This window comes from Emys orbicularis, chromosome 13 (assembly GCF_028017835.1).
Source record: "Emys orbicularis isolate rEmyOrb1 chromosome 13, rEmyOrb1.hap1, whole genome shotgun sequence".
In the NCBI taxonomy this organism is placed as follows: Eukaryota; Metazoa; Chordata; order Testudines; family Emydidae; genus Emys; species Emys orbicularis.
In genome coordinates, this window is record NC_088695.1 from 28369470 (window position 1) to 28392900 (window position 23431).

At 56.4% G+C, this 23431-nt stretch overlaps 1 protein-coding gene across 1 annotated transcript in view; it reads left to right on the forward strand.

Moving 5' to 3' along the window:
- Positions 1 to 696: 696 nt before the first annotated feature.
- Positions 697 to 23431, forward strand: part of USP43 (ubiquitin specific peptidase 43) — a 177669-nt gene continuing 154934 nt past the window's right edge. Inside the window, exon 1 of the mRNA XM_065415820.1 lies at positions 697 to 1278. Within this exon, the coding sequence (XP_065271892.1) occupies positions 697 to 1278 (582 nt within the window). The remainder of the gene's footprint in view (positions 1279 to 23431) is intronic.

Sequence of the window (23431 nt, forward strand, 5' to 3'; positions counted from 1 at the left end):
GCTGGGAGTAAACAGACAGAGCTAATGAAAACAAGGGAGAGGATGAGAAAACAAACATGTGACTGCTGTTAGTAGGACTGGAAGCTGCTCAGATACTAGGTGAGCTGAGGAGCATGGTGTAAGACCCCACAGAGAACAGATTGACCTAGAGTCCTATCTTTAGAGCTGTCTGCTTGCCCTCATCTCTTGTGGAGGGGAGTTCCGCAGTCACAGACCAGCTGCCTCTGCCAGTGCCAGCTTGGCTCGCTTCCAACAGCTTCCGAGCTGTTTACCTCGGGCTCAGGGTGCTGGGCAGTGCTACTTCCTCTTGGAAACACCTGACTCAGGCAGGCTCCCCACGCCCAGCCCTGGCAAAACACATTTCCAGGGCAGGCTCCAGCCAATGCCGCTTTTCACCAGCAGCAGCAGCAGCGTCTCGCCTGCGAAAAGCCGCTCCCCCCTCCAAACTAAACCAGGCTAATCAGATTCCAGCAGGGGGAGGAGCTGCCCCTTCGCACACCCCGAGCCAGCGGCTCCGGGACCCAGCGCCCAGCAGGGAGGGGGGCCGGCAGCATGCCCAGCATCCCCTCGGCCCGCGGGGCACCTGTCGGGGGCAGCTCGGCCGGCCCGCGGGCACCCAGCCGGCGCCGTGGAGCGCAGCGCGCAGGGGGAGGCAGGTGAATCAGGTGCCTGGCGGGGGAGCGGCGGGGCCAGGCGATGGGCGACCGGCCGCAGGCGGGGAGCAGGAGAGGGGCCAGCCCGCAGCCCCCCAAGGAGCGGCCCGGCAGAGGCACGGAGCCCCCCGGGCGGCGGCGGGGGTCCCGGCGCAGACCCCTGCGCGCCCTGGGCAGCCTGGTCAGCCGCCTGCTGAAAACTTTGAGCGCCTTGTCGCACTTGGGAGGGGGGAGCCGCCGGGGGGGCGCGGAGCCGGAGGACGATGAGGGGGGGTTCCGGTGCCCACCGGGCGCCCCGCCGGCCGGGCCCCCCGGGGCAGCCCAGCCTGAGGAGCAGGTCGGGGGAGGCAGCGGCTGGCCGGAGGCGCGGCGCTCCTGGAGCCCCCCGGGGGGCGCGGCGGAGGGGCGGCCCCCCGGGGCGCAGGGGCTGAAGAACCACGGCAACACGTGCTTCATGAACGCTGTGGTGCAGTGCCTGAGCAACACCGACCTGCTGGCCGAGTTCCTGGGCCTGGAGCAGTACCGTGCCTGCGGCGTGCCCGGAGAGGTCACCCAGCAGCTGGCAGCCCTGGTCCGGGCGCTCTGGACACTGGACTACACCCCACAACTCTCCGTGGAGTTCAAGGTAGGATGGGGCATCTGGACCCCCACCCATGGGCTGGGGCAAGGGGCGCCTAGCCAGGTTCACTGGGGTGGGTGCCTAACCATGGCCCAGTGCGCAGGGGTTGTGGGTGCAGGGCTCTCTAACCCTAACCTTAACGCTGCCCCCAAGCTAACCTTAACGCTGCCCCGAGCTAACCTTAACTCCATTCCCAATCTAGTGCCAATCAGAATCACACAGCGCAGTGGCATCCAGCCGACCAGCCTATGCGCCAGACTGATGCTGGTACTTCTACGCCTCTCTTTATCTTTATTTACCTTACTGAGGAGTCGCATTAGTGGTGTGTCCCCACCTACCCCTGTACCCTGTCACCCTAAGCCTCAGGCTTGGCAGTGCCAAGACCTCCTGAGCTAGAGGTGGGCCGGCTGTGCTTGGTTGTAGGGTAGGAGGTGGGCTCAGTCTGGTAAGCAGCTGGCCAGGAGGCTGGGGGATGGCTGCATGCTGTGGACAAGAGGCTATCTTAGCAGGAGAATGAGTTGTGTCTGTGGGCCAGATCCTGCTGTCGGCTACACTGTGTGACTCCCCTGAAGATACACTGATATAAGTGAGGCCCCAGTCCTGTACCCTGTTCTGTGTGGACAGATCCTGTGTGGCGGAGCCCCAGTGCCTTCAGTGGGTTATGTGCTGGCACAGGTGTGTGCCTGGGTGGAAAAAGTTGCAGAGTTTAGGCATGAGTGGAACAGCTGGTCCTGTGAGCCCTTATTTGTGTGAATAGTGCCAGGCCCTATATGATCTCTTGCAATCCTCCTGAGCCTCCGTTTTTCCATCTGTAAAATAGGGAGTGACACTGAACCACCTGTGTAGTGTATTGAGATCCTCTGGGGAACAACAGTGCATAGATTGGAGAGAGCTGAGGGCAACGTGTCTAGCCCTGTGGCCTGATGCCCATGTGCCCAAGTACCCCAGCTCCTGCAGTATGTACCATCTGTCTCTCCTTTGGCACTGGTGTCGGATGAGACTTCATGGGAGTGCTCTCCGTGGCTGGGGTGTCACCTGGAAGCCCCAGTGCTAATCAGTGGGATTAGTGTTTGTAAAGCACGTTGAAGACGAAAATGGAATATTTATTAAGTAATTGCTGAGTGTGGTGAGAAGACCGTCCAACCGAGCCTGCCCATACGTGTCGGGCTAGAATCAGAGGCGTTGGGAGTGGGTTCTCTGCTTGACCTGCCAGGCTTCCCAGCTCCTTCCCCACATGGCAGCTGTGATGGCAGCTGCTCATGCTGAGTTAGTGCTAGTGTAGGTAGAATGAGCAGCTGTCTCTTGGGAGGTGCAGAAGAATTGTAATAACCCCATTTCCACCCACTCACCCCTTTACTGAGAGCACCGAGGAGCTTGCATGCTTCCCTCACTTAGGTAGTGGAGTAAGCGCCCTTTTCCCTGCCTCCTGTGCCAGCGCTGGCTGCCACTGGGTGCGGATTTTTAGCTCAGCCCTGCAATGGGATGCAGACTCCAGACACTCCCGTGATCTGTGAGAGAAGAATATGGAATCAGACTGGGAGCTGCCTCGGGGCAGGACTGTGATTTGTGGCGTGGGGTCCCATCTCCCCCTTCCCTGCACATCTATAATCTGGGCCTTTCACCAGAGGGCATCTCAGGGAGTGGAGGAGGCAGAGGCTGGGCTGGGGGCCTGGGGCAATGGGTGGCAAATGTTTGTTGTAACTTTTATAGCATGCATCCTGCTATTGTAATGTTGGGCACAACCTGCCTGTGTAAATAAGTGTAATGATGAGAGGATGAGAGCCCCCCCCCCCCCCCAAGACAGCAGCATTCCTAGGCAGGGAGGGAGGGAGGAAAAAACTCCCTGCCCTAACTCTGAATTTCTCTCCCCCCCCCTCCCCCCATGGTTATCTACGTGTGGCGTCAATTTCCTCCCAATTTTTAATCTCCCTGGAAAATAAGATCTCCCGTGGGAATATGCAAGAGCTGGGAGGTTTTATGGGAGGCTGCAGAGCCCCACAATCTATTCATGCAAGTCCACAGCTCCTTTCATTTGAAGATCTCTCTGCTGGAGGTTGCACTCTGTGGTAATCCTGCTCCCTTTGCCCCATGGAGTTGCATGTAACCCTTGCATCAGTTGGGGTTGTAAAGATGTATTGAGAAGGTTGGGGGAGCCCTAAATTAAAGCACTTCAGGCCATAATCTGATGATTGTTGGAGTCACAAAGGACTTCCCTCCCAGGCACATCACGTGGGACATTTTCATCCTCTGACTCATCAGGTACTGGCCACTGTCAGCAGCAGCCAGAGCAAGTTTGGAGAGTCAGTTGTCCGACCCATCGCTTGGGCAAAGGCTATGTTGCTAACTGAGATGCGCATTCCTTCCTGTGCCTGCGCAGCAGCCACGACTAAAGATGTGAAATTGTTTTGTGCTTCCCCAGTTAGAAAAGGCCCCACTCCACACAGCTGGCGACGGAGAAACCCCAAGCAGAGCTTTGTAACTTGCAGATCGGGCTCAGGAATGCTGGAGCATTTTTGTAGGTGGAGCCTTTATGGACACATTGATCTCCACCCACTAATATTTTGCAAGGAGCGAATTCCTCTGTCCAGAGCAGCCCTTTCCAAGCTGAACGTTTGCAGACCAGCCCCTAATTCTAATCAGTATTCAGCATTTTTACAAAGAAGGGGTGATAAGGACATTTTGTCCTGACCCAGCCTAAGGAGCTGCGAGCTAGCTCTACAGGTTGCTCTACAGGTTGTTGGCTGGAGTTTGGGTCTGCTGGGGACAGCTGTGCCTGTGAGTGGTAACACTGAGCAGTGCTGGACTGCAGTGTGCTCTGACACAGGCCTGGTTTTGTCTGCGGCACAGACTTGGCCCAGGAGGCTGGGCTGCTGTGTTGGTGCATCAGGACGCCACGGCGGTGCTGCTGCACCAGAATGCCAGCTCCTTGCCTCTGAGCCATGTCACGGGCCCGGGCAGTGGTACAGCGTGATGGTGACTCCTGGGCCGTGGCTCACAGGGTGGGAAGTTGCACGGATTAAACCCTGTGCAGAGCAGGAGAGCGTTGGTGTGCAGAGGAGCCCAGCGTTATTTGGAAAAATGACATTCCCCCACTCCCCTTATTTGGCTGTGTGCTCTGGAGATGGCTGATGGTCAGAGCAGCAGGCTGGGAGGCAGGAGTTCTAGCTTCCATTCCTAATCCTTCCGCTGTCTCAGGCCGTGACCTTGAGCAAGTCGCCTGCGTCCGTTCCTGCGTGCCTCTGCTGGGAATGGGGTCGGGAAGGCTAAGGAATATTGTAGCTATCGTGCATGGCAGGGCAGAGCCCAGCTCGCTCTCCATGCTGACAGCTCTCTGGTGTCTTAACCAACTTTTCCGATTTCTACACAGGCGCAGCCTGTTGAAAGGTCCTGGGACACGCTCCGGGCAGTTCTCAGCTCTTGATTTGAATATAGACCCACTGGTGCACACTGGAGCCAAACGTGAGCCCCAGAGGTCTGGCTCCAAACTTGCCTAGCAATGGGTGGGATTGGGAACCAGGGTTTTGCTTGGGCAGGACTCTGCCATGTCCACGCACCTCGGCCGATGACCAGCCTATTAGAACGTTCCCACCCTAGGAAAGTCGCCTCAAGCCCCCGATGTGAAAGCCGGGGCGTTCTGCTCCCCAGCTGCATACAAGATCTGGCCCGCAGGGTGGATTTGGGTGTGATAACGTGCAGTAGCAGTGTGAACTGGCAGTGAACTTCAGGCTGTGTTTCTAGGAAACAGCACAGTGAGTAGCTGGGTGAGAGCGAGAGAATGAAGAGTCCCATTGAGAGCATCTCCCGGCGTCCCAGTCGATTTCACATTCCTGGCCAGCAAAATCTCCCCTTCTCCGGTTCCCTCGCGGCTGCTAGAAGCTTGGGAGGGAGCAATGAGCCCCGTTGTGTGGCACACAGATAACTGGTTGTGTGAGCTCTTCTGAGCGGAATGCCCAGCAGGCCCCTTGGTAACCCTACCTCCGGGAGTCACGCCTGGGAACGCGCAGAAGAGAGCCAGCTACGTTCTAACTGAGCTGGCCATGCAGAGCCCAGGGCAGGGGCGAGGCCGAGCCACGGGTCCACCTTGAATAGGCTCCACAGGGGAGTTCCTGCAACAGCCCGAGTGAGTTCTGCGATGTGTCAGTGACTGGGACGTGAGCGGATGTGCCTGGTGGTTGGAGCAGGACCCAGGAATGGGAGTCCACGGTCAGAGCTGATGTCAGAAGCCAGGAATTGGAGCTGAGGGCCAGGACCAGGTTACCTGGCGTGAGGCAAGGCAGGCTGCAGGGCAGGAGTAGAATTGGAGCAGGACTGGAACAAAGTGGGAGCAAAGCTGGGAACAAGCAGGCACAGAAGTTGTTGCAGCCGGGAGTGAACGAGGAGTCGCTGAACTGCTGCTGCTGGGCTTAAGAGCTGGTCTCCTGCCTCTTCCAATCAAGCAGGTTTTGTAGCCAGTCAGGCATAGGGTGACCAGATGTCCCGATTTTATAGGGACAGTCCTGATATTTGGGGCTTTTTCTTATATAGGCTCCTATTACCCCCCACCCTCTGTCCCGATTTTTCACACTTGCTGTCTGGTCACCCTAGTTAGGCAGCCTGCTACAGCCCAGCTATGCTCGTTAAGTTGCCCAGAGACTGGCTCTGCAGGCCCCGGTTTCTGACACAATGGGTACGGCTACACTGCAATAAAAGACCCAGTGCGCGGCCACAGCTGGTCCGGGTCAGCTGAGTCTCAGAGCCTGGGCAGCGGGGCTAAAAATGGCTGTGGAGATGTTTGGGCTCCGTCTGGAGCCTGGACTCTGAGGCCCCGCGAGGCGGGAGGTGTCTACACTGCCATTTGTAGCCCTGCAGCCCGAGCCCTGCGGGTCCAAGGCAGCTGACCAGGCTCTGAGATCCAGTGCTGTGGGTTTTTATTGCACTGTAGACATAGCTGGGCTGTGGCGTCCCTTTGCTCCTGGCTGTCCGTGCGGCAGGATTTTAGAGGGCAGGATGAATTGTAACAAAAGAACCACCCCTTCCAACCTTGCCAACCCCGCTGCCTTGCCAATGTGGCTCTGCTGAGCTCTGGCCCCTCCCCAGTCCCATCCCTCTCTCCATCGCAAGCCTTCTGCTGTTTTTGCACAGCCGCATCCCCGGTTCGAGCTCCCTCCCACACCTGGGCTCTCTTTGCTGAGCGATGTAGCTCAGCCCCCGGAGGTGCTTGCTCGGATATAAAGGATCAGACTGAAGGCTTCGGAATAGCTTCTCCCAGCAATTAACAGTGCTAGCAATTTACAGCACTTGTGTAACTTCCCCAGCCTGCATTAGGCTGCTCAGCTTTTTATTTTTTTTTAAATTTCCCTTGGAAGCCCCTTAAATAGTTGCTCGGCCCCCTCCTACCTTGGGTTCATCCCCGGCTGGAATATCCCCCACACAGCTGGCAAGGAATCGGGCGGCACCAGCCAGAAATGCTGCTGTGGAGCAGTTGGAACAAAGCCATGCTCTGATCCTGAGTCTCTGTGACCAAGTCACTTGTCTAAGTCATGCCTCCAGCTAGGACATTGGGTAACTGGCTCTCTGGGAGCCAGAGGCTGTGTGGGGAACGGTGCTTTCCCAGGAAGATAAATCATGCAGACGGAGGTATCCCCGCAGACTCGCGGCTGTCTTTCCCGCTCGGCTCTCCTGTGCAGCTTGCACAAATGGACGGCAAACGTTTCCTTGCAGATGCCGGGTTCCTTGCCCTAGCAGAAGCCCTGGGAATTCCTGCAACACGTGGGAGCCCCGGTCGCTCCTTGCCGCCGGCTGGATGAACGTACGGCACTGAATGCTTTTCTCCCTTAATGGGCTCATCCTGGCAGCTTGTTGAAAAGGCCGGCCGGGCTGAACTGGCCTGTTCCGAGACCGCTCATCTCATGTTTCTTTCTCCGATGCTTTTCTGCTCCCCTCCTGTGGGCACTGTAGCGTTTCCAGCCTCGTGCTGCGGTCACTGGCCTTTCTTTTAATGCTTTCTGACATCCTTTCTTAGCAGCCAGCCAAGGGGACCCCTCACACACACTCACAATTCAGGCCTCTAACTCAGTGGGCAGAGGAACATTAACACTCCCCCTAACAGCCGCAGTGTTACTGGAGGGAAGGTGGCTTTAAGCAGGGTCGAGTGTTGTACTCTTAGGGCCTTCTCAGGCCGTAAGCCCGTAACCTCTGCATTGAGAAAAGGAAGGGGCTGAAAATACAGCTGAGCCGGAGCAGAGGCTGGGAGAGATCCCAGGGGTGGGACATAGCACAGTGTCAGACTATGGAGTTACGTAATAAAAGCTGCAGGGCTGGGATTTGCAAAGGAGCCTTGTGCCCAAATCCCACTGGAAGTTGAGTACTCAACTCCCAGAGGCTAAAGAGCAGCTGTAGGCAATTCAGGGCAACGGATGTACGGCCAGCACCTCACACAGGGGGCTCTGGTCTCAGTTGGGGTTTCCAGGCGTTACTGTAATATTACTAAGAATAACGTGATGTGCTTGGAAGCCTGGGAATGGGAGGGCACCTCACTGCCATGGGGCAATGACTGACCCTGTGGGATAGTGAGTACCGGGCTGTGAACTCTACAGGGAGGACAGATGAGGTGCCGGAGTTGGGGGCAGTGATACTCCTGAGGATCCAACAAGGGAACATTTCCAAGTGGGGAGGCCCCCTGCTCAAACCTGTCCGGCCAGTGCCCTGAGTCACCGGGTGCAGACATCTGAGGGCGTAGTACTGCTGGCTTCCATGTCATGACAACATCCTTCATTGCACAATGTTGAGGGAGCTCAAAGAGGCCACTAAAGCGACGTGTGAGCCACCTGCGTATAACCCGTCACGAGTCCTAACAGGACAGCAGCCAGAGAGGTCGTTTCTCTCCCCTTTACGTGATTGGCTCTTGGACCAGCTCATTGTAGAGCACACAAGGGGGGATGCGCTGCGCGACTTGGGGCGATGTTTTCAAAAGGGCCTAAGTGACTTGGGAGCCTACATCACATCAGCCAATGGGACTGTGGCACCTAAACCACTCTGGCAATTTTGAAAAAGTTGCCCTTATGTAGCACCCGGGAGTTGTTTCAAGGAGTAACTATAGTTGATCCACTAATGACCAGCTGCAAGAAGAGTGTCCCAGCCGGCAGGTGACGCCCGGTGAGCCCAGTGGGTGTGGCTACACCTTTCTTCTTCAAAAAAACCAATGCAGCTAAACCAGAACGTTGCCCCCAAAGGGATGCAGCCGGTTATTCAAACTCACAAACGTACGTCTCGGAATGGAGACAGGTGCTGGAGATCCCTCGCTGGCTGGCTGATTGTGTGGCCACTTCCGGTTCCCAAATCAGGTCCTTCGGGAGCGGCCCATTCAGCTGCTGGGCTGCACCCCTTGGAGCCCAGGTTCTGCTCTCTGGCGTGACTGAGTGAGCCTGGGTTACTCCTGTCAAACCCGGAGTTCTGTCTGGTGGTCTGGGTGCCCTCAAGGAACAGGCAGTGTCCTTTGCTTTGGTTAATGTATTTTGGTCCTGCTGTCCTTCGTGGGAGTGGGGAAGTGTGGTGGAGCTTAGGGTTACCACATTGGAGCCCCTGAAAAAGAGGACACTCCAAGGGGCCCAGGCCCCGCCCCAACCCCGCCCCTTCCCTTCCCCGGCCCCGCCCCTTCCCCAAAGTCCCCGCCCCAACTCCGCCCCCTCCCCTGAATGCTCCGCCCCCTGCGCCTCCCCCTCCCCTGCTTCCTGCGAATCAAATGTTCGCGGGAAGCCTGAAACAGGCAGGCAGCAGGTAAGCTGGGGCTGGGGGGGGGGCGGCGCGAGAAGACCCGGCCCCCCCGGCCGAGCGGCTCCCTCCGGCGGCTGACAAAGAGGCTCGGGCCCTGGGGCGCCGGCCGAGCACCCCCAGCCCCGGTTGCTCTGGCTCGGCTCGGGCCCCGGTTCCGGCCGCCGGCCAGCGGCCGAGCACCCCCGGCCCCACCGGCCCCGGCCAAGCTGCTCCGGCCCGGCCCCGGCCCTGGCCGAGCACCACTGGCCGAGCGGCGCTGGCCGAGCACCCCCAGCCCCGGTTGCTCCGGCCCAGCTCGGCTCGGGCCCCGGTTCCGGCCAGAGGCCGAGCACCTCCGGCCCCACCGTCCTGGCTGAGCAGCTCCAGCCCAGCCCTGGCTGAGCGGCGCTGGCCGAGCACCTCCAGCCCCAGCCCCGGTCCCAGTGGCTCCGGCTCGGCTCGGGCCCCGGCCCCGGCCGAGTTGCTCCGGGCCAGCCCCGGCCAGCGGCCGCGCACCCCCAGCCCCACCGGCCCCGGCCGAGCGGCTCCGGCCCGGCCCCGGCCAAGCGGCTCCAGCCGGCGGCATCCCAGCTCGCAGCCGCCTCCTCCCAGGCTCTGGCTGCTGCTGCGCTGGGGAAAGCGGCGGGAGCCGGGAAAGTTGAACCCCGGGGAGGAGACGGTCCCCTTACCATGCCTCCCTATTTTCCCGGACATGTTCGGCTTTTTGGAAATTCCTCCCGGACGGGGATTTGAGGACTAAAAAGCCGGACATGTCTGGGAAAATCCGGACGTATGGTAACCCTAGTGGAGCAGTCAAGACTAGAGGAGACTGTGAGGAAGTTCAGAGGGACCGGACAAAACCAGGGGACTGATCAGTTTGGTGGCAGATAACATTCGCTGCCTGTTGGAGACAATGTGAGGTAAAGCAGCCAGGAAGGAATGATTTGAACTACCCAGACACCCTGAGCATTTCTAAACTAGCTTCAACCGCTGAGGGAAAAGAGGTGGGAGTCTCTGTAAGCGGCTCAGTAAAGACGTCTGCTCAGTGGGCAGCAGCGGTAAATAAAACAGATTGTTAGGATGTATAAGGAATGGGACTGAGAATAATACAGAAGATGTTATCAATATCTATTATATCTGTAGTTCACCTTCACCTGGGGTACAGTGTTCTGTTCTGGTCATCTCAAAGAGCAGATAGGAGAAACAGACAGAGATCAGAGTCAGGTGTGAAGTCTCTCCAAACCTTTAACCGTTTTCAGTATAAAAAGAATTGGGAAAGATTGGGCCTGTTGATGTTAGATAGTAGATGACTCAGAGGGGAGGTAATACAGCTATACAGAATAGCGAATGGCATGGAGAAGGGAGATCACTTGCTCCTGTTTATCCTTTCTTGTGTGATAAGAACAAGGGGATGTTCAAATAAAACAATAAACACTTTTCCATAGTGCCCAATTGTCCTGTGGAACTCACTCCCACAAGAGCTCACTGAGGACAACGACTTGGATGGGATTAAAAAAGGAGTAGCTATTTATATGGAGAGTAAGAACATCTGCAGTGAAATTACAAAGGGTAAAAATATTACAGGCATATGAACCCTGCTAGCTCCGGGGAGAGGCCAGTCCCTGACAGACTGGGGCCAGGAAGAGACAGGTTAGTACAGAATTGTCCATTGTGGGGATTGTTGCTCCTTCCTCTGGCGAATCTGGCCACTGTCCCGGGGGTAGCAAAGCTTGGTGGTATGTCCCGTTACCCTCTCCAGTGGCTCCGGGGTTACCTTCTGAGGGGTGTCACAGGCATACGGAGGCCTGACCTTAGCCTGCAGCCCGAACGTGGCTAGCAATCCTGCAGATGCGTCACAAGAGGGACTAGACCCAAGCTGGCCCCTCACAGCAGTGCTGGCTCTGCAGGGCTCCCAGGTGGTGACGCGGTCTCTAGCCACTGGGATTGGCAGCTGCGCCGAGTGGATCAGCAGAGTAAGGGGGTGGGGACATTTTTACCTAGTCGCTTTTCTGATCATAAAACGGTGACATCACATAGTATGGATTTTGACATATGTGTCCAAATTGACACGTGCTTCAGTTTGGGGCAGAGTGGATAAAAATCAATGATTTTTTTGATTGAAATCAGATTTTTTTGATAAAATGCTTTTTGAGGAAAAAACCTATCTCATCATGGAATAGGGATTATAAATTCTAATTCTATAGTATGAGACAATATATTCATGTAATGTTGAAGAAAAGTTTTGTAAATGAGTTCCAATATTTCATGGATTAGGGACCCAATCTTATGGGGTTCCAGGGGCTTCTGTATAGATTATTTAGGTTAATCTTTCTATCTACCCAATGGGACTCAGTGCTCAGTCTAGAAGATACCATCAGAGACAGGGCCGGCTCCAGGGTTTTGGCCGCCCTAAGCAGCCAAAAAAAAAAAATAAAAAAAAGCCGCGATCGCGATCTGCGGCGGCAATTCGGCGGGAGGTCCTCTGCTCCAAGCGGGAGTGAGGGACCGTCCGCCGAATTGCCGCCGAATAGCTGGACCTGCCGCCCCTCTCCGGAGCGGCCGCCCCAAGCACCTGCTTGCCAGGCTGGTGCCTGGAGCCGGCCCTGATCAGAGATGCTTAGTTTTGCAGTTCTCAAACTGTGGATTTGTGTCTCCAGAGGTAACATGCTTGTTAACAGCAAAAATGTTTTAAATAAATAATATATAGAGGTGAGAAATAACAGACCTCAACTCTATTGTCCCTCTGCAAATTTGTGTACACAGAGTCAACCCCTTACCTCTCTATAAAAGTGCAATTTTAAAAAGTTCAATGAATAGAAGATTGTTGGGGGCGGAATAGATCTGGAGATAAATGTGAGAAGCGAGGGACATATGCTTTTTTTATTAAAATATTATATGTTTGCTGTTGAAGAAAAAAATCCAAAATACTTAACGTTGTTTTAGTTAAATAAAACAATTTAAATGTCTGTCTGGTGATGTTCTCCTCCTAATACAGCATGGCAAGAAAATCCTCCAAATATTAATGATTAACCTGTTGAATTGGAGATAGTTCACCTCCCAATGACTTCATAAATATTTGCTTCAATTACCTTTGGTAAATGAAATCACCAAACAATCATTCATTTTCTGATATAGCTGTAAAACTCATCTGAAAAGTTTTAAAAATAAATCACTGTTTAAAAATGTATAGTGTGTACCTTCTAAAAATTAAATCTTCATCTATCTCTGAGTTGGGAACAATATGTATTAAGGTTATAACAACCAACGAGAATGCACGTTTATGTAGAAATCCATGATTAAATCGAGTCTTCTGACTAGTGATTTAAATCAAATCCATTCTGGTTTGGGGGGTGCCTCCATATCCCCCCTGTGTGGATCAAGTTGGATGTGGTATTATTCACTTCCTGCCTTTAATCCACTCAGCAGTGTTGCCATGTGGCTGTTAAACACCTGACATGACATGCAGCACCCCAGAGCTGGCTGCATTTGAGTGTGTGGGGGCAGGAAGGTGACCCCGGTCTGAATAATCTGCATAGCACTTGGGGCTACTTCAGGGTCCCTGGGGATGGGAAGCCCCGCAGGGATGGAGGAGATTATTGTTTTCTTTGCACCTCCTGGCTGTCTATCCGTCTGTTGCGGTTGAGGTGATTAAAGAACCGGTGTGGTGGCATGCCCTGCACAAGGAAACCACTCACCTCCAGACAGAGGAAATGCCTTCCTCGCCCCACAGCAGGGTCCATGGAGGTCACGGCCCATAGCTCAGAACAGGGAGTGCCCCGGTGATCAGACCTCTCTGGAGTGGGAAGGCGTGGGCTGGGGAGTCTAACTGCTCACTTGATAGGCGCTGCAGGCAGGGGGGTTGTCTCGCCAGGTTTCAGGAAAGGCCAGAGAGGCTGCTTATGCCAACCCCACCCAGATCCAGGGAAGAACTTCAGACAAGGATGAGCTGGGCACGGGTCCTGTTAGAGCTGCCAAGCTGCCTGCATTCCTGCAGGGAGAGGAGGAGCTCGGATCAGGAGGCACCCCCTCCCCCGCCTTCCCTTGAGATGGCCCCTGCAGTGCCCTGCGTTGGGCATGAAACTGGTGGCATGGGGGGCAGGAGCTGGGTAGTCTGTGCAGTCCCCGTGTGCCAGGCAGCAGGGCTCTCAGGGCCCTAGCAGATCCTCCCCCCCCGAAGGGTCCAGGTGCAAGGTCCCCATGGAGCAGTGTTGGGGGATGCCTTCCTCCTGCCCCCGATTCTGCACCCCTGTGCACCCCAGCTTGGTGTGGGCACTGGGATTTACCCTTAACCGAGGGGGTGGGAACTGCGCCTCCTGATCATGCTATTGACCAGCGGTGAAGGGCCCAGTCATGGGTACCCTCTGGCTCCTTTGTGCGGGCTAGGGTGGCTCACAGGCTGGAGAACACCCCTGGTGTAGGGGGCCTCTGATGGGGGCTGCCTCTCCTGGCTCCACCCCACACAGAAGTTGCCGGGTAGGGGGTGGGACAAGGGCAGAAAGAGGCATGGCCAGGGGATGCCCCATCACCCTGGTTATTTCCTGTCTGCCCCAAGGCCCTTAGGAACCAGGCTGCCCTGCTGGGAGCTGAACTGGCCCTTGGCAGCCCTGAGTGGGGGGCATTCTCCGCCTCCCCATGGCTGGGCACTGGCATAGGGGTACACCTGGCCCAGGGTACCTGCTGAGGGGCTCACATAGCCGCTCCCCATTCCACTGGGTGCGCGGGACTGATGTGGGACACACACCAGGGCTGTACCGAGTCGGGGGCAGGGCACAGCCCACCACCGAGGGGCTCCATGGCCAGGGGGCACAGCCTTAGCTCTGTTGTGCCCTGCAGTCTATGGGGCACTGGCTTTGCCACCCTGCAGCAGGGCGCTGAGCTCTCAGATCTGGGTGCCAACAGCGGCTGCTGCAGAGGAAGGTGACCCCTCCCCTCCCCAGCTCCTGCATGGGGCTTGGCTCACGCCCTGCATGGGGGTCACTCTGCCTCCTACTGGTGGGGATTCTTGAGGCATTCCCCAGCCCCTCAGCAGACTGTTCTCTGGCTGCAGCGAGGTGCCGCTTTCCGGAGGGCTGCCAGGGCCTTGCCCGGAGTTTGAACAGGCTGATCCGGACGCTAGAGGATCACGGCAGGGCCACCGTGTCCTCCTGCATCTGCACAGTCCCAGCTGGGTCAGCACAAGGAAGTGGCGACAACGCCCTTAGTTGTGCAGGGTCGCTGCGTTCAGCTTGGAAGACCTGTGCCTCTGGCAAGCTGCGCTCTTAGCAGCCTCAGGCCGCGCCAGTGACTTGCATGGCCCTTCTTCACGAGACTATATCGGGGGTCAGAGGAACCAGCCAGCGCTCACGGGTGAAACACGCCATGCGCGGCACTGGCTTGCGCCAAACAGGGAAGCAGAGAGAGGGTGCCTGTGCTCATCTGGACAGGGGTCAGGCTCTGGAAGGGACATGTCTTCTTAACCCTTTGAATGCTGCCAGGTGCTCGGGTGCCAGGCACTGGTGTGCTGCCGAGTGGAGCGCCGGGTGATTTCCAAGCTGCTGTTGATTTCCATGGGGTGGCTGCAGGCCAGCTGTGAAAGGGTTAAATGTAGCTGCCCATCTCGGTAGCTTCAACAGGTGTTACCCCAACGAGCTGGCACCGATCCTGCCCTGGCCATGCGGGGGGAGCCTTGGTCTGTATCCGCCCACTCCCCAGGAGCTGGGGAGCATCAGCCATTTGTCCGACTGATGTCATTAATGGGGGAGGGAATTCAGTGATTGGGAAGGGCAGACAGCACTGGCTGGAGCCCAGCCTAGCATGGGACTCTCTGCTCCCCCAGTATGCAAACCGTGCAGTCCCAAGCTCCCGTGCTCCTCTGCTAGCAGGCCCCCATCCTGACCTGCTGGGTCTTGCTCCAGGCCTGGGTCCCACACAGCTACGCCAGCCCTGGCTCTGTCTGGAGCGGGAAACACCAATTGTCCACCACGTGGGCAAACGGCGACTCAGATCAGCCCTCCCTCCTCATTGCATCTGCACTTGTGTTGTTCTGGCAGGGAATGAGCCCAGGGCTCCCGATGAAAGGCTCCCCCCTGTACAACACTGAGATAGACGTCTACGAGCATTTCAGACAGCGGTGCCAGGCTGTTTCTGTTTCACCGAGCCACTCCTAAGCGCTGCACAGCGAACCTCTGTTCCCTCCCTGCTCCCTGCCTGTTGTAGGGCTTTGGGCACCCTGGACTCGACTCTGGATCCTTGCCGTGCAGCGGGACGCAGGCCAGAACTTTCAGAAGGACCCGCTCCCGACTAAGCACCAAAATGAGGGGCCAGGTTTTCCAAAGCGCTGCCGGGAGCTGAGCTGCTTGAACATGCAGCCCTTGGGAGCAGAGCCCTTCTGTGAATATGGCCCCCAAGGCAGCAACCTGAGCCCAGGCTTCCCCATCAAATCCTCATTGCTGTTTGTGAGCCACAGGCTAGGGGAGGATCTTGCACCTGGAGGGGAGGTGGAATTTCAGGGAGATCCAGACCGATAGCATGTCTCCATCTGTCGTTAAGGCAGCAGGAGCTAAAGGCCCTAAACAGCCCCTGGGGAAGAGACTCTGATGCGATATAGCTGGCTAATGGCAGGGCACCTCGCCATGCTGGACTTTCCTGCTTGGTCACCAGCACCCCTCCCAAAGGCAGGGATCTCCAGGAAAGATGGGAATGAATAGCGTGAGGCATGGGTGGTGTGCAGAGCTCGGCTGCTGGAACGCAGTAACCTGCGTACAGCCAAAGCCAGTGGCAATGGCTCGCTCTCGCTTTTGAGAAGTCCATTAGTGACAAAAACTCATCCGGTATCCAAACTGGCTCCATTAAGGGGGGACCTGCAGGAAAGCATGCTTGAGCGAGTCTTAAGAAGGCAGTTATGTAAGATTTCCCCAGGGCTTTGCCTTAGGAAAAACCATTCTATTTTTTTCTTACTTTTCTGTTTCAGAGGTAAGTACATTAGCAGGTCACTTCTTGATAACACTCCTACTGGAACAGCGCCTCTGTTCTTCAAATCCTCTTTTTGTACAGCTGCTCACCCGGGGCCAGGTTCTGATCTCCGAGAGGCCAGGTGCAAATCCGGAGTAACTCCTCTTGAGTTGGGGCAGTTCCTCTGGATTGACACCCTGTGGGCAGCAAGTTCTGAATCTGGCCTGTATTGCCAACTCTTAAGGTAACCCAGAGGCACTGTGGCGCTGCGTGCATAAAACCGCACTCTGCATTTTGTTCTTGTCGATGATTTGTGTATAAGTTCAGTGCTGGTGAAAGGTGCTAGACGGACAGTTCTGCTGGCGAATAGGGGACGTGGCACTCCTTCCCCGCCCCTGCGCTGACTAAAGCCTGGAGAAACTGGCACGGGGGACTAGGGCCGGGCGAATGATGGTTTGCTGGCACTTTGGGAAAATTGGGAAAAATCAAAGGTTGAAAAACAAAATTCCAATCAGAGCATTTGGGTAGCATCAAAATGAAACGTCTCATTCTGACTTTCAGGCCTTTTGACAAAAGCGAACAAAGGGTAGGGGAGGAGGAGGAGGTGCCTCCCTTAACCTTTACCCTGGTGGTTAGGATGTGGGACCCTGCTTCAGTTCTCCCCTCTGTCCTTTGAGGCAGGGGTCTCCCACGTTGTAAGTTGGTGCTCAAACCTCTGAGCTGTGGGATATTCTGGAATTGGGCTTTCTCAGTCCCCCTTGGAGCTGTTCCACTGTGGTTAAATAATTTCCTACTCATGGGAGCAGGGCCTGGAACTTGGGTCTCCCGCATGCAGGGTGAGTGCCCTAGCTAACCACTAGGCTAGAGAGCTGTTCTCCCTCCCTGTCACTGGCCCAATGACTCTCCATCGTCCAGTGGTGCTGGAACATTTTTAGTAGTGGGGGTGCTGAAAGCCAGCCACTTCCCCCTGTCCGTCCCCTTCCCCCCCAGGCTGGGAGCAGGGCTGTGTCTCCGGAAGGGGGGGACCCGGACAAGGGTAAGGGGGCCAAAGCCACAGCTGGGGGCAGGCGTGAGGCCAGGAGTGGAAGCCCAGGCAGGGGCTGGCAGCCAGGACCCCATGTGCGGGGCCAAGAGCAGAGTCCCAGCTGTGGGGCTGGGCGCGGGGCCCTGGGCATGGGGCCAATGGAATTGGAAAAGGTTCAGAAAAGGGCAACAAAAATTATTAGGGGTATGGAACGGCTGCCATATGAGGAGAGATTAATCAGACTGGGAAATGAAATTAATAGGAAGCAGATTTAAAACAAACGGAAATATTTTTTCACACAACGCACAGTCAACCTGTGGAACTCCTTGCCAGAGGATATTGTGAAGGCCAAGACTATAACAGGGTTAAAAAAAGAACTAGATAAATTCATGGAGGATAGGTCCATCAATGGCTATGAGCCAGGATGGGCAGGGATGGTGTCCCTAGCCTCTGTTTGCCAGAAGCTGGGAATGGGTGACGGGATGGATGATTACCGGATGATTACCTGTTCTGTTCATTCCCTCTGGGGCACCTGGCATTGGCCACTGTTGGAAGACAGGATACTGGGCTAGATGGACCTTTGGTCTGACCCAGTATGGCTGTTCTTATGAAGGGTGCCTGGAACAATGGTGCCTTCTTACCCAGCAGGCCTGCTCTTGCGTGTGTGTGGTTTGGGAGCTCTCTGGGGCCGGGAATGTCTCGCTCTGTGTATGTGCAGTGCCTAGCGCAGTGGGGCCCTGATCTCGATGGAGGCCTCCAGACGTTGCCATAATACAAATCGCATCCAAAAGGGCCCATTTGCTGCAGTCACTGAGAGAGACTGGACACAGGACCCCACATTGCCCCCTGCCCAGCAGAACTGCACTGTAGCCATGTGCCCTCTGGGCCAGGCGTGGGTTGGAGTTGCGAGGTCTCAGAGTTGGCTTTTTTAGATTCCCACAGGCTCAGCGCGCTCCTGCTAGCAGGGCAGTGCTTGCAAACAATCCAGCAGCAAAGCGCCTTGGTGGGAACAAGCGTTACAACCCCTAAAAATGGAGCAAAAAGAAAAGCAGGAGTAGTGAAGGGCCCAATCTTGCATTGTGCCTGGTAACGGCTCCCTGTGGCTGCAGGGAGCTGCCTGCACTGAGCAGCCCACAGGATTAGGCCCCTAAATGCCTGGCGTAAATGAATCCACTATAGTCTTTGTGGGAAAGTCCTGGTTGCTTGCAGGGCCGGCTCTAGGTTTTTTGCCGCCCCAAGCAAAAAATTTTTTGGCTGCCCCCGGTCCCAGCCCTGGGCTCCTCGCCGCACCCCCCTGCCGCCCCAGCCCTGGGCTCTCCCCCACCACCCGCACCCCCCTGCCTCCCCAGCCCTGGGCTCTCACCCCCTGACCCGCACCCCCCTGCCGCCCCAGCCCCGGGCTCTCCCACACACACCCCCTGCTGCCGCCCTAGCCCTGGGCTCACCCCCCCCCACACCTGCACCCTCCTTCCGCCGCAGCCCTGGGTCACTGGTAACTCGCTCCCACGGCAGGTCATTCAGCAGGAATTTTGCATGTGCACAGAACACAGACAGGATTGGTTCCCATATGGTTACAGAACTGCAGTAAAGTGGAACAATTTTCAGCTTGTGTGATTGGAGGATATCTGGATGCATATTATAAGACTGTCCTACATAAATGAGGAAAAGTTGAGGTGCCTTTATTATTCTTTTGTTCCACTCTTTTTTTCTATGGGAAATTTGCCAATGCAATATCACTGTCTTCCTTTTAAACAAACAAACAAAAGGCAATGGCTGTTGAAAATAGCAATTCCAGTCCTAATAACCACTGAGAAGCATTTCTTGCTCAATTTTATCCTACTTTTTCTACAGCAAGTTACAGTGGATCAGTACATTTGATTTGGGAGAAACCAAGTAACAGCTGCCCAAACTGAGCTTGAGCACTCCTGAATTTTGAGGTGTTCAAATCTGGAAGGCAGGTGCTGGGGGAGGGGGGGGGGGGGAGCCTGTGGCTCCGCAGGGGAGCACGGCAGCATGTATGCAGCAGCGTGTCTGGCGCTGCGCGGAGCCAGACACGCTGGTCTGAGTGGCACGGTAAGGGGGTTGGGGGGGTTGGAGAAGGGGTAGGGGGTTCCGGGGGGGGCAGTCAAGGGACAGGGAGCAGGGGGGGTTGGATGGGGCGGAGGTTCGGGGGGGCAGTCAGGGGCAGGGAGAAGGGGGGGTTAGATGGGTCAGGGGTTGGGGGGGCAGTTAGGGGACAGGCAGCAGTTGGATAGGCATGGGAGTCCCAGGGGTTTGTCAGGAGACAGGTAGGGGGTGGGGTCTCAGGAAGGGGGAAGTTGGGTACAAGGACCAGTGGGGCTTAGATAGGGGGTGGGGTCCTGGGGGGCAGTTGGGGCAGGGGTCCCGGGAGGGGGTGATCAGGGGACAGGGAGCAGGGGGGTTGGATGGGTTGGGGTTTCTGTGGGGGGCAGTCGGAGGGAGTGGATGGGGGCAGGGTGGGGCTACCCTCCCTCCCCGTGGAGTGTCCTATTTTTTGAATGTTAAAATATGGAATCCCTACTCACAGCGCAGCTCTCCATTCACAGCAGGCTACAGCATGAGGTCTCAGCTTCCTCACTCCCTCCCCCTCTTTCCCGTTGGTAGTGGCTAAGGGAATGCTGGGAAATGTAGTTCTTTCCCTGCTCCAGGGCTGGCTCTATAGGCAGGGAGCTAACCAAGGAACTACAGCTCCCAGGGCCCCCTGTTGGTTCTCAGCTCCCATGCTGGATCCCTGCCGCCCCTGCAAATGGGCTGCCCCAAGCACGTGCTTGCTTTGCTGGTGCCTAGAGCCGCCCCTGGTTGCTTGAATGCAGTAGCGTGGACTTGCACAGGGCGTGCCGAGGGTGCTGCTTTGCTTTACATTCCCAGGCAAGTCCACATTTAATCTGGATTTAATTGGACGGTTATTATATGGCTGGGAACGAATAGGTTTTTAACGATCAGCCCTCTGCTGCGGTTTCGCCACATGTTGTAGATCGATAGCCAGAGGGCAGGTTTGTTAAAGCTCAATAAATAGATATGCCCGGCAAGTGCTCTTTGTTTAGCGGTGGGTCACCTTGCAGTGAGATTGAGCTTTCTGAGAAGTGTGCGCAGGGAGCTTCCTTCCCAGCAAAGCTGGGCTTCCCCTGACCCCCTGCTGCCCCGATCCCAATGCCACGGTCCAGGGAAAGTTCAGAGCAGACTCTGCAACCTTGGCTCCTCTCTAACGCACGGCGTTCCTGACCCCTGGCTGCGGATCTGTACAGAAACATGGTGCATTTCCCTGATGCGTCTATTACCCTTCATAGAGTGATTAAGAAATACACCCCCCGTCCAGGGAAAGTGCATCTGTCTTCACTGGCAGCCCTGTTCTGACAGCCCGAGCCCCCAGCAGTGTGTTCTGCGGAGAGAAGATGAATGTCTGACCCCATGGGTGGCCTTGCTGCTACCTCCCTCATTCATCTGCCATGTTAAACTGGGACCTACAGCTGCATTTAGCATATGTAAGGCCCTGCCTGAGCATCAGCTGGAGAGAACTAGGGAGCAACGGGGAAATGCCCTGCACTTCATCCCAGGACTAACTAGCACGCGGAGGAAGGGATGGTCTAGGGGCTAGGATTCTAGCCGGAAACCTGGCTTCAATTCCTTGCTCTGCCCCAGCCATCCTGTCTCTCTGTGCCTCAGTTTCCATGTAGCCAATGGGGATAATAGCATGTCCCTACCTCACAGCAGGGTTGGGAGGATCAAAGCAGTACAAGATTGTGAGGCGCTCAGATGCTCTGGTGATGGGGGCCGGATAAGTACCTGGGATCAAAGGGCTGGGATTTACCCTCCCATGTGAAGTAGGGTGGTATGGGGAAACTGAGGCACAACAATGTGGAAACTGAGGCACAACGATGCAGGGGCTCGCCCAAGGTTGCAGCGTGAGTAGTAGCAGAGCTAGGAATGAAGCCCCGATCTCCTGAGTCCCAGCCCTGCCTTATAGCCCCCAGGCCATCCCGCTGCAGGAAGGGACGCCCGAGGAACCATCATTTCCTGTTGCCCGGTGAAGTTCACACATGAAGCATGACGCTTCTGGATTTAGCGTGGAGTGCGAATCGAGGCCTGGCACCCCACCCGTTCCTGCCGGCTGGGTGGGGGATGCTCACACGCACAGAAAACACCCCCTGCCATTTTAACTTCAGGCCGAGGTCTATTTTAACGCAGGCATTGCAAAGCAAGGGGGGAGAGAGAGCGAGCGAGCGATAGAGCCTTTGGAGTTCCCAGCTGAGAGGCAGAGCTGCTGAGAGAAGCCCAGCCTGGCGGTCTAGCCTAACAGGAGGCTTAGAATCTCCTTCAGGACTGTTGGGAAAATATGAGGCATCAAAATCCGAGGCTTTGCTGCAGGAGACAGAAGCACCCTGGTGCTGCAGAAATGGCTGAAACTGATTCCTACGGTACAGCAGGACCTGGCCAATTCCCGCTGGTCGCCGGGGTGAGCTTAGTGAATTAATGGCCATAGAAACCCAAGTCAAGGCGACTGATTCCCGAGAGGCACTTTGTTCCCTTCCATGGACTGTTTGTTGTTATCTGCATTCCCGTAGCGCCCAGCTGAGATCAGGGCCTCTGGGGCAGGTGTGGGATGTAAACACTCCCAGAGAGAGGGAGCTGCTGCCCCAAGAGTTACAGACAAACAGTGGAAGAAGGGAGATGTTGGGATCCCCACTTTGCAGACGGGGAACTGGGCCGCCCAGGGCTTAGCACCCGCAATCAGGGCCAGGTTCTCCATGTCCCCGTGGGACGTGCATGGCTGGATTTCCAAAGGTGTGTGGCACCCAACCTGCACCCAGCAGGCCGAGCTCCCTTACACATCTGACCTCAGTGGTGGGTGAAAGGGGCCCTGTGAGATCTGGACTGGAGGGGTTGGGAGGCAGATGGCAGCTCTGTCTGGAGGAATGGGGACTCCATATTGCTAGTGGGAAGGCAAATGGGCCCCATGGTCTGTCTCGTGAGTTCCTTACAGCTGGTAGCTTCCTCTGGTTGGTTCCTCTGTATTTGTTGCTGTTGTTGAGGGCTCTTTACGGGTGTTGCTAGTGGAGGTCTCTGGGCGCTGTTGCTCTCCACCCCCAAGTTAACCCTTGGGCCCTCTGGGATGCACCATTTTGCAGTGGTGGGACAGTTGCCCTGGCTCTGTGATCTGCCTGTGTAGAGAGAGGACAGTTTGCACTGGGCAGAGACATCAGAAACAAGCTCTTCCTCTCCGTGGGATGGGAGCAGCTGTGAGGCGCCCCTGGGCCGGTTCCCAAACATCCCTGTGCCATTGATCACGAGTGGCGCGATGCTGAACGTGGCTTATCCGGGTCCACGCCGAATGCTCAGCTGTGGTCAGTGCTGTGCCAGTGTTCAGACATGGTACGATCTGGGGCGGGCAGCAGGCCATCGAGACACCACCTTTGGGAGGAGATTCATGCATTGCAAGGCCAGAAGGGATGACTGATCATCTGACACAGGCCAGAGCACTGCCCCCAACCAGGGTGATGAGCCAGGCTCCCTTCAGCCCAGTTCAGGGGCCTTCCAGTAGTTCCCTTTGGGAGAGAAGAAGGGGATCAATAGCTCTGCTGTCCAGACCGGCATTCTCCCTCTGGGGGCCAAATCCTGACATCCTTATTCAGGGCAACTTGGGCTTATACAGACCTGCAGCCAGTCACTGTTCAGGAGCCCAGCTCTGTTCCAGCAGGGCCTGTGGTACTTCACAGGGCTACCCCTATGCACAGCGTTCAGTGCGTCTGCTTGGTCTCCCAGGCAGTGGGATTAACCCCTGGCAGGAGCAGGTCTCCGCTAAGGACGTGGCTGTGGGTTCCCTGCTCTAGGCTGCAGCCTGTGCCCTGAGGGCTGTGTTACAGACGGAGAGCTGATGAGAAACCCAGAAGCCAGTCCTCATTTGCCATCAGTGTCCAATGGTCTGTTGCCCCAGGTTCTCTCTGCACTGGCTGGTTCTAGCTGTACCTGGACCCCCTGCTCCCCCCAGCAGCCCATAGGACACTGAGCTTCCCAGCTGTGTATCCTGCAGTGGTGCAGGATGCAGGCAGGGCAGGAGAATCTCGGCTGGTTTGGCCGGGTTCTGGTTCTGGTGGGTAAATGCTTGGACAGCAGATTAGGGTGTAATTACAAGTCAAGGATTCAGAAGCAATTACCATGCAAGCTGCCCTCTGAATCATGCGCTTTGTAATCCCCTTGCACCCAGCATGGCATCGGGCCCCTGCCACGGGCTTGCCTATGGCATGGCAGGTGAGGGATAGCTCTGCCCTGGGGCTTCAGGCGGTGACTGATGGCGGATGTCCCTGAGGTTTGGGGACTCGCCCATCCTTCCTGCCAGCTCCACCACCCTGCTGCCTGGCTGCTGCGGGTGAGTGCTCTCTTCCTGACCACAAAGGCCTGCCCGCCGGGGGCTGCTCTGACGGGCAGCAGACCCGCTTCCGCCCAGACAGCGAACTC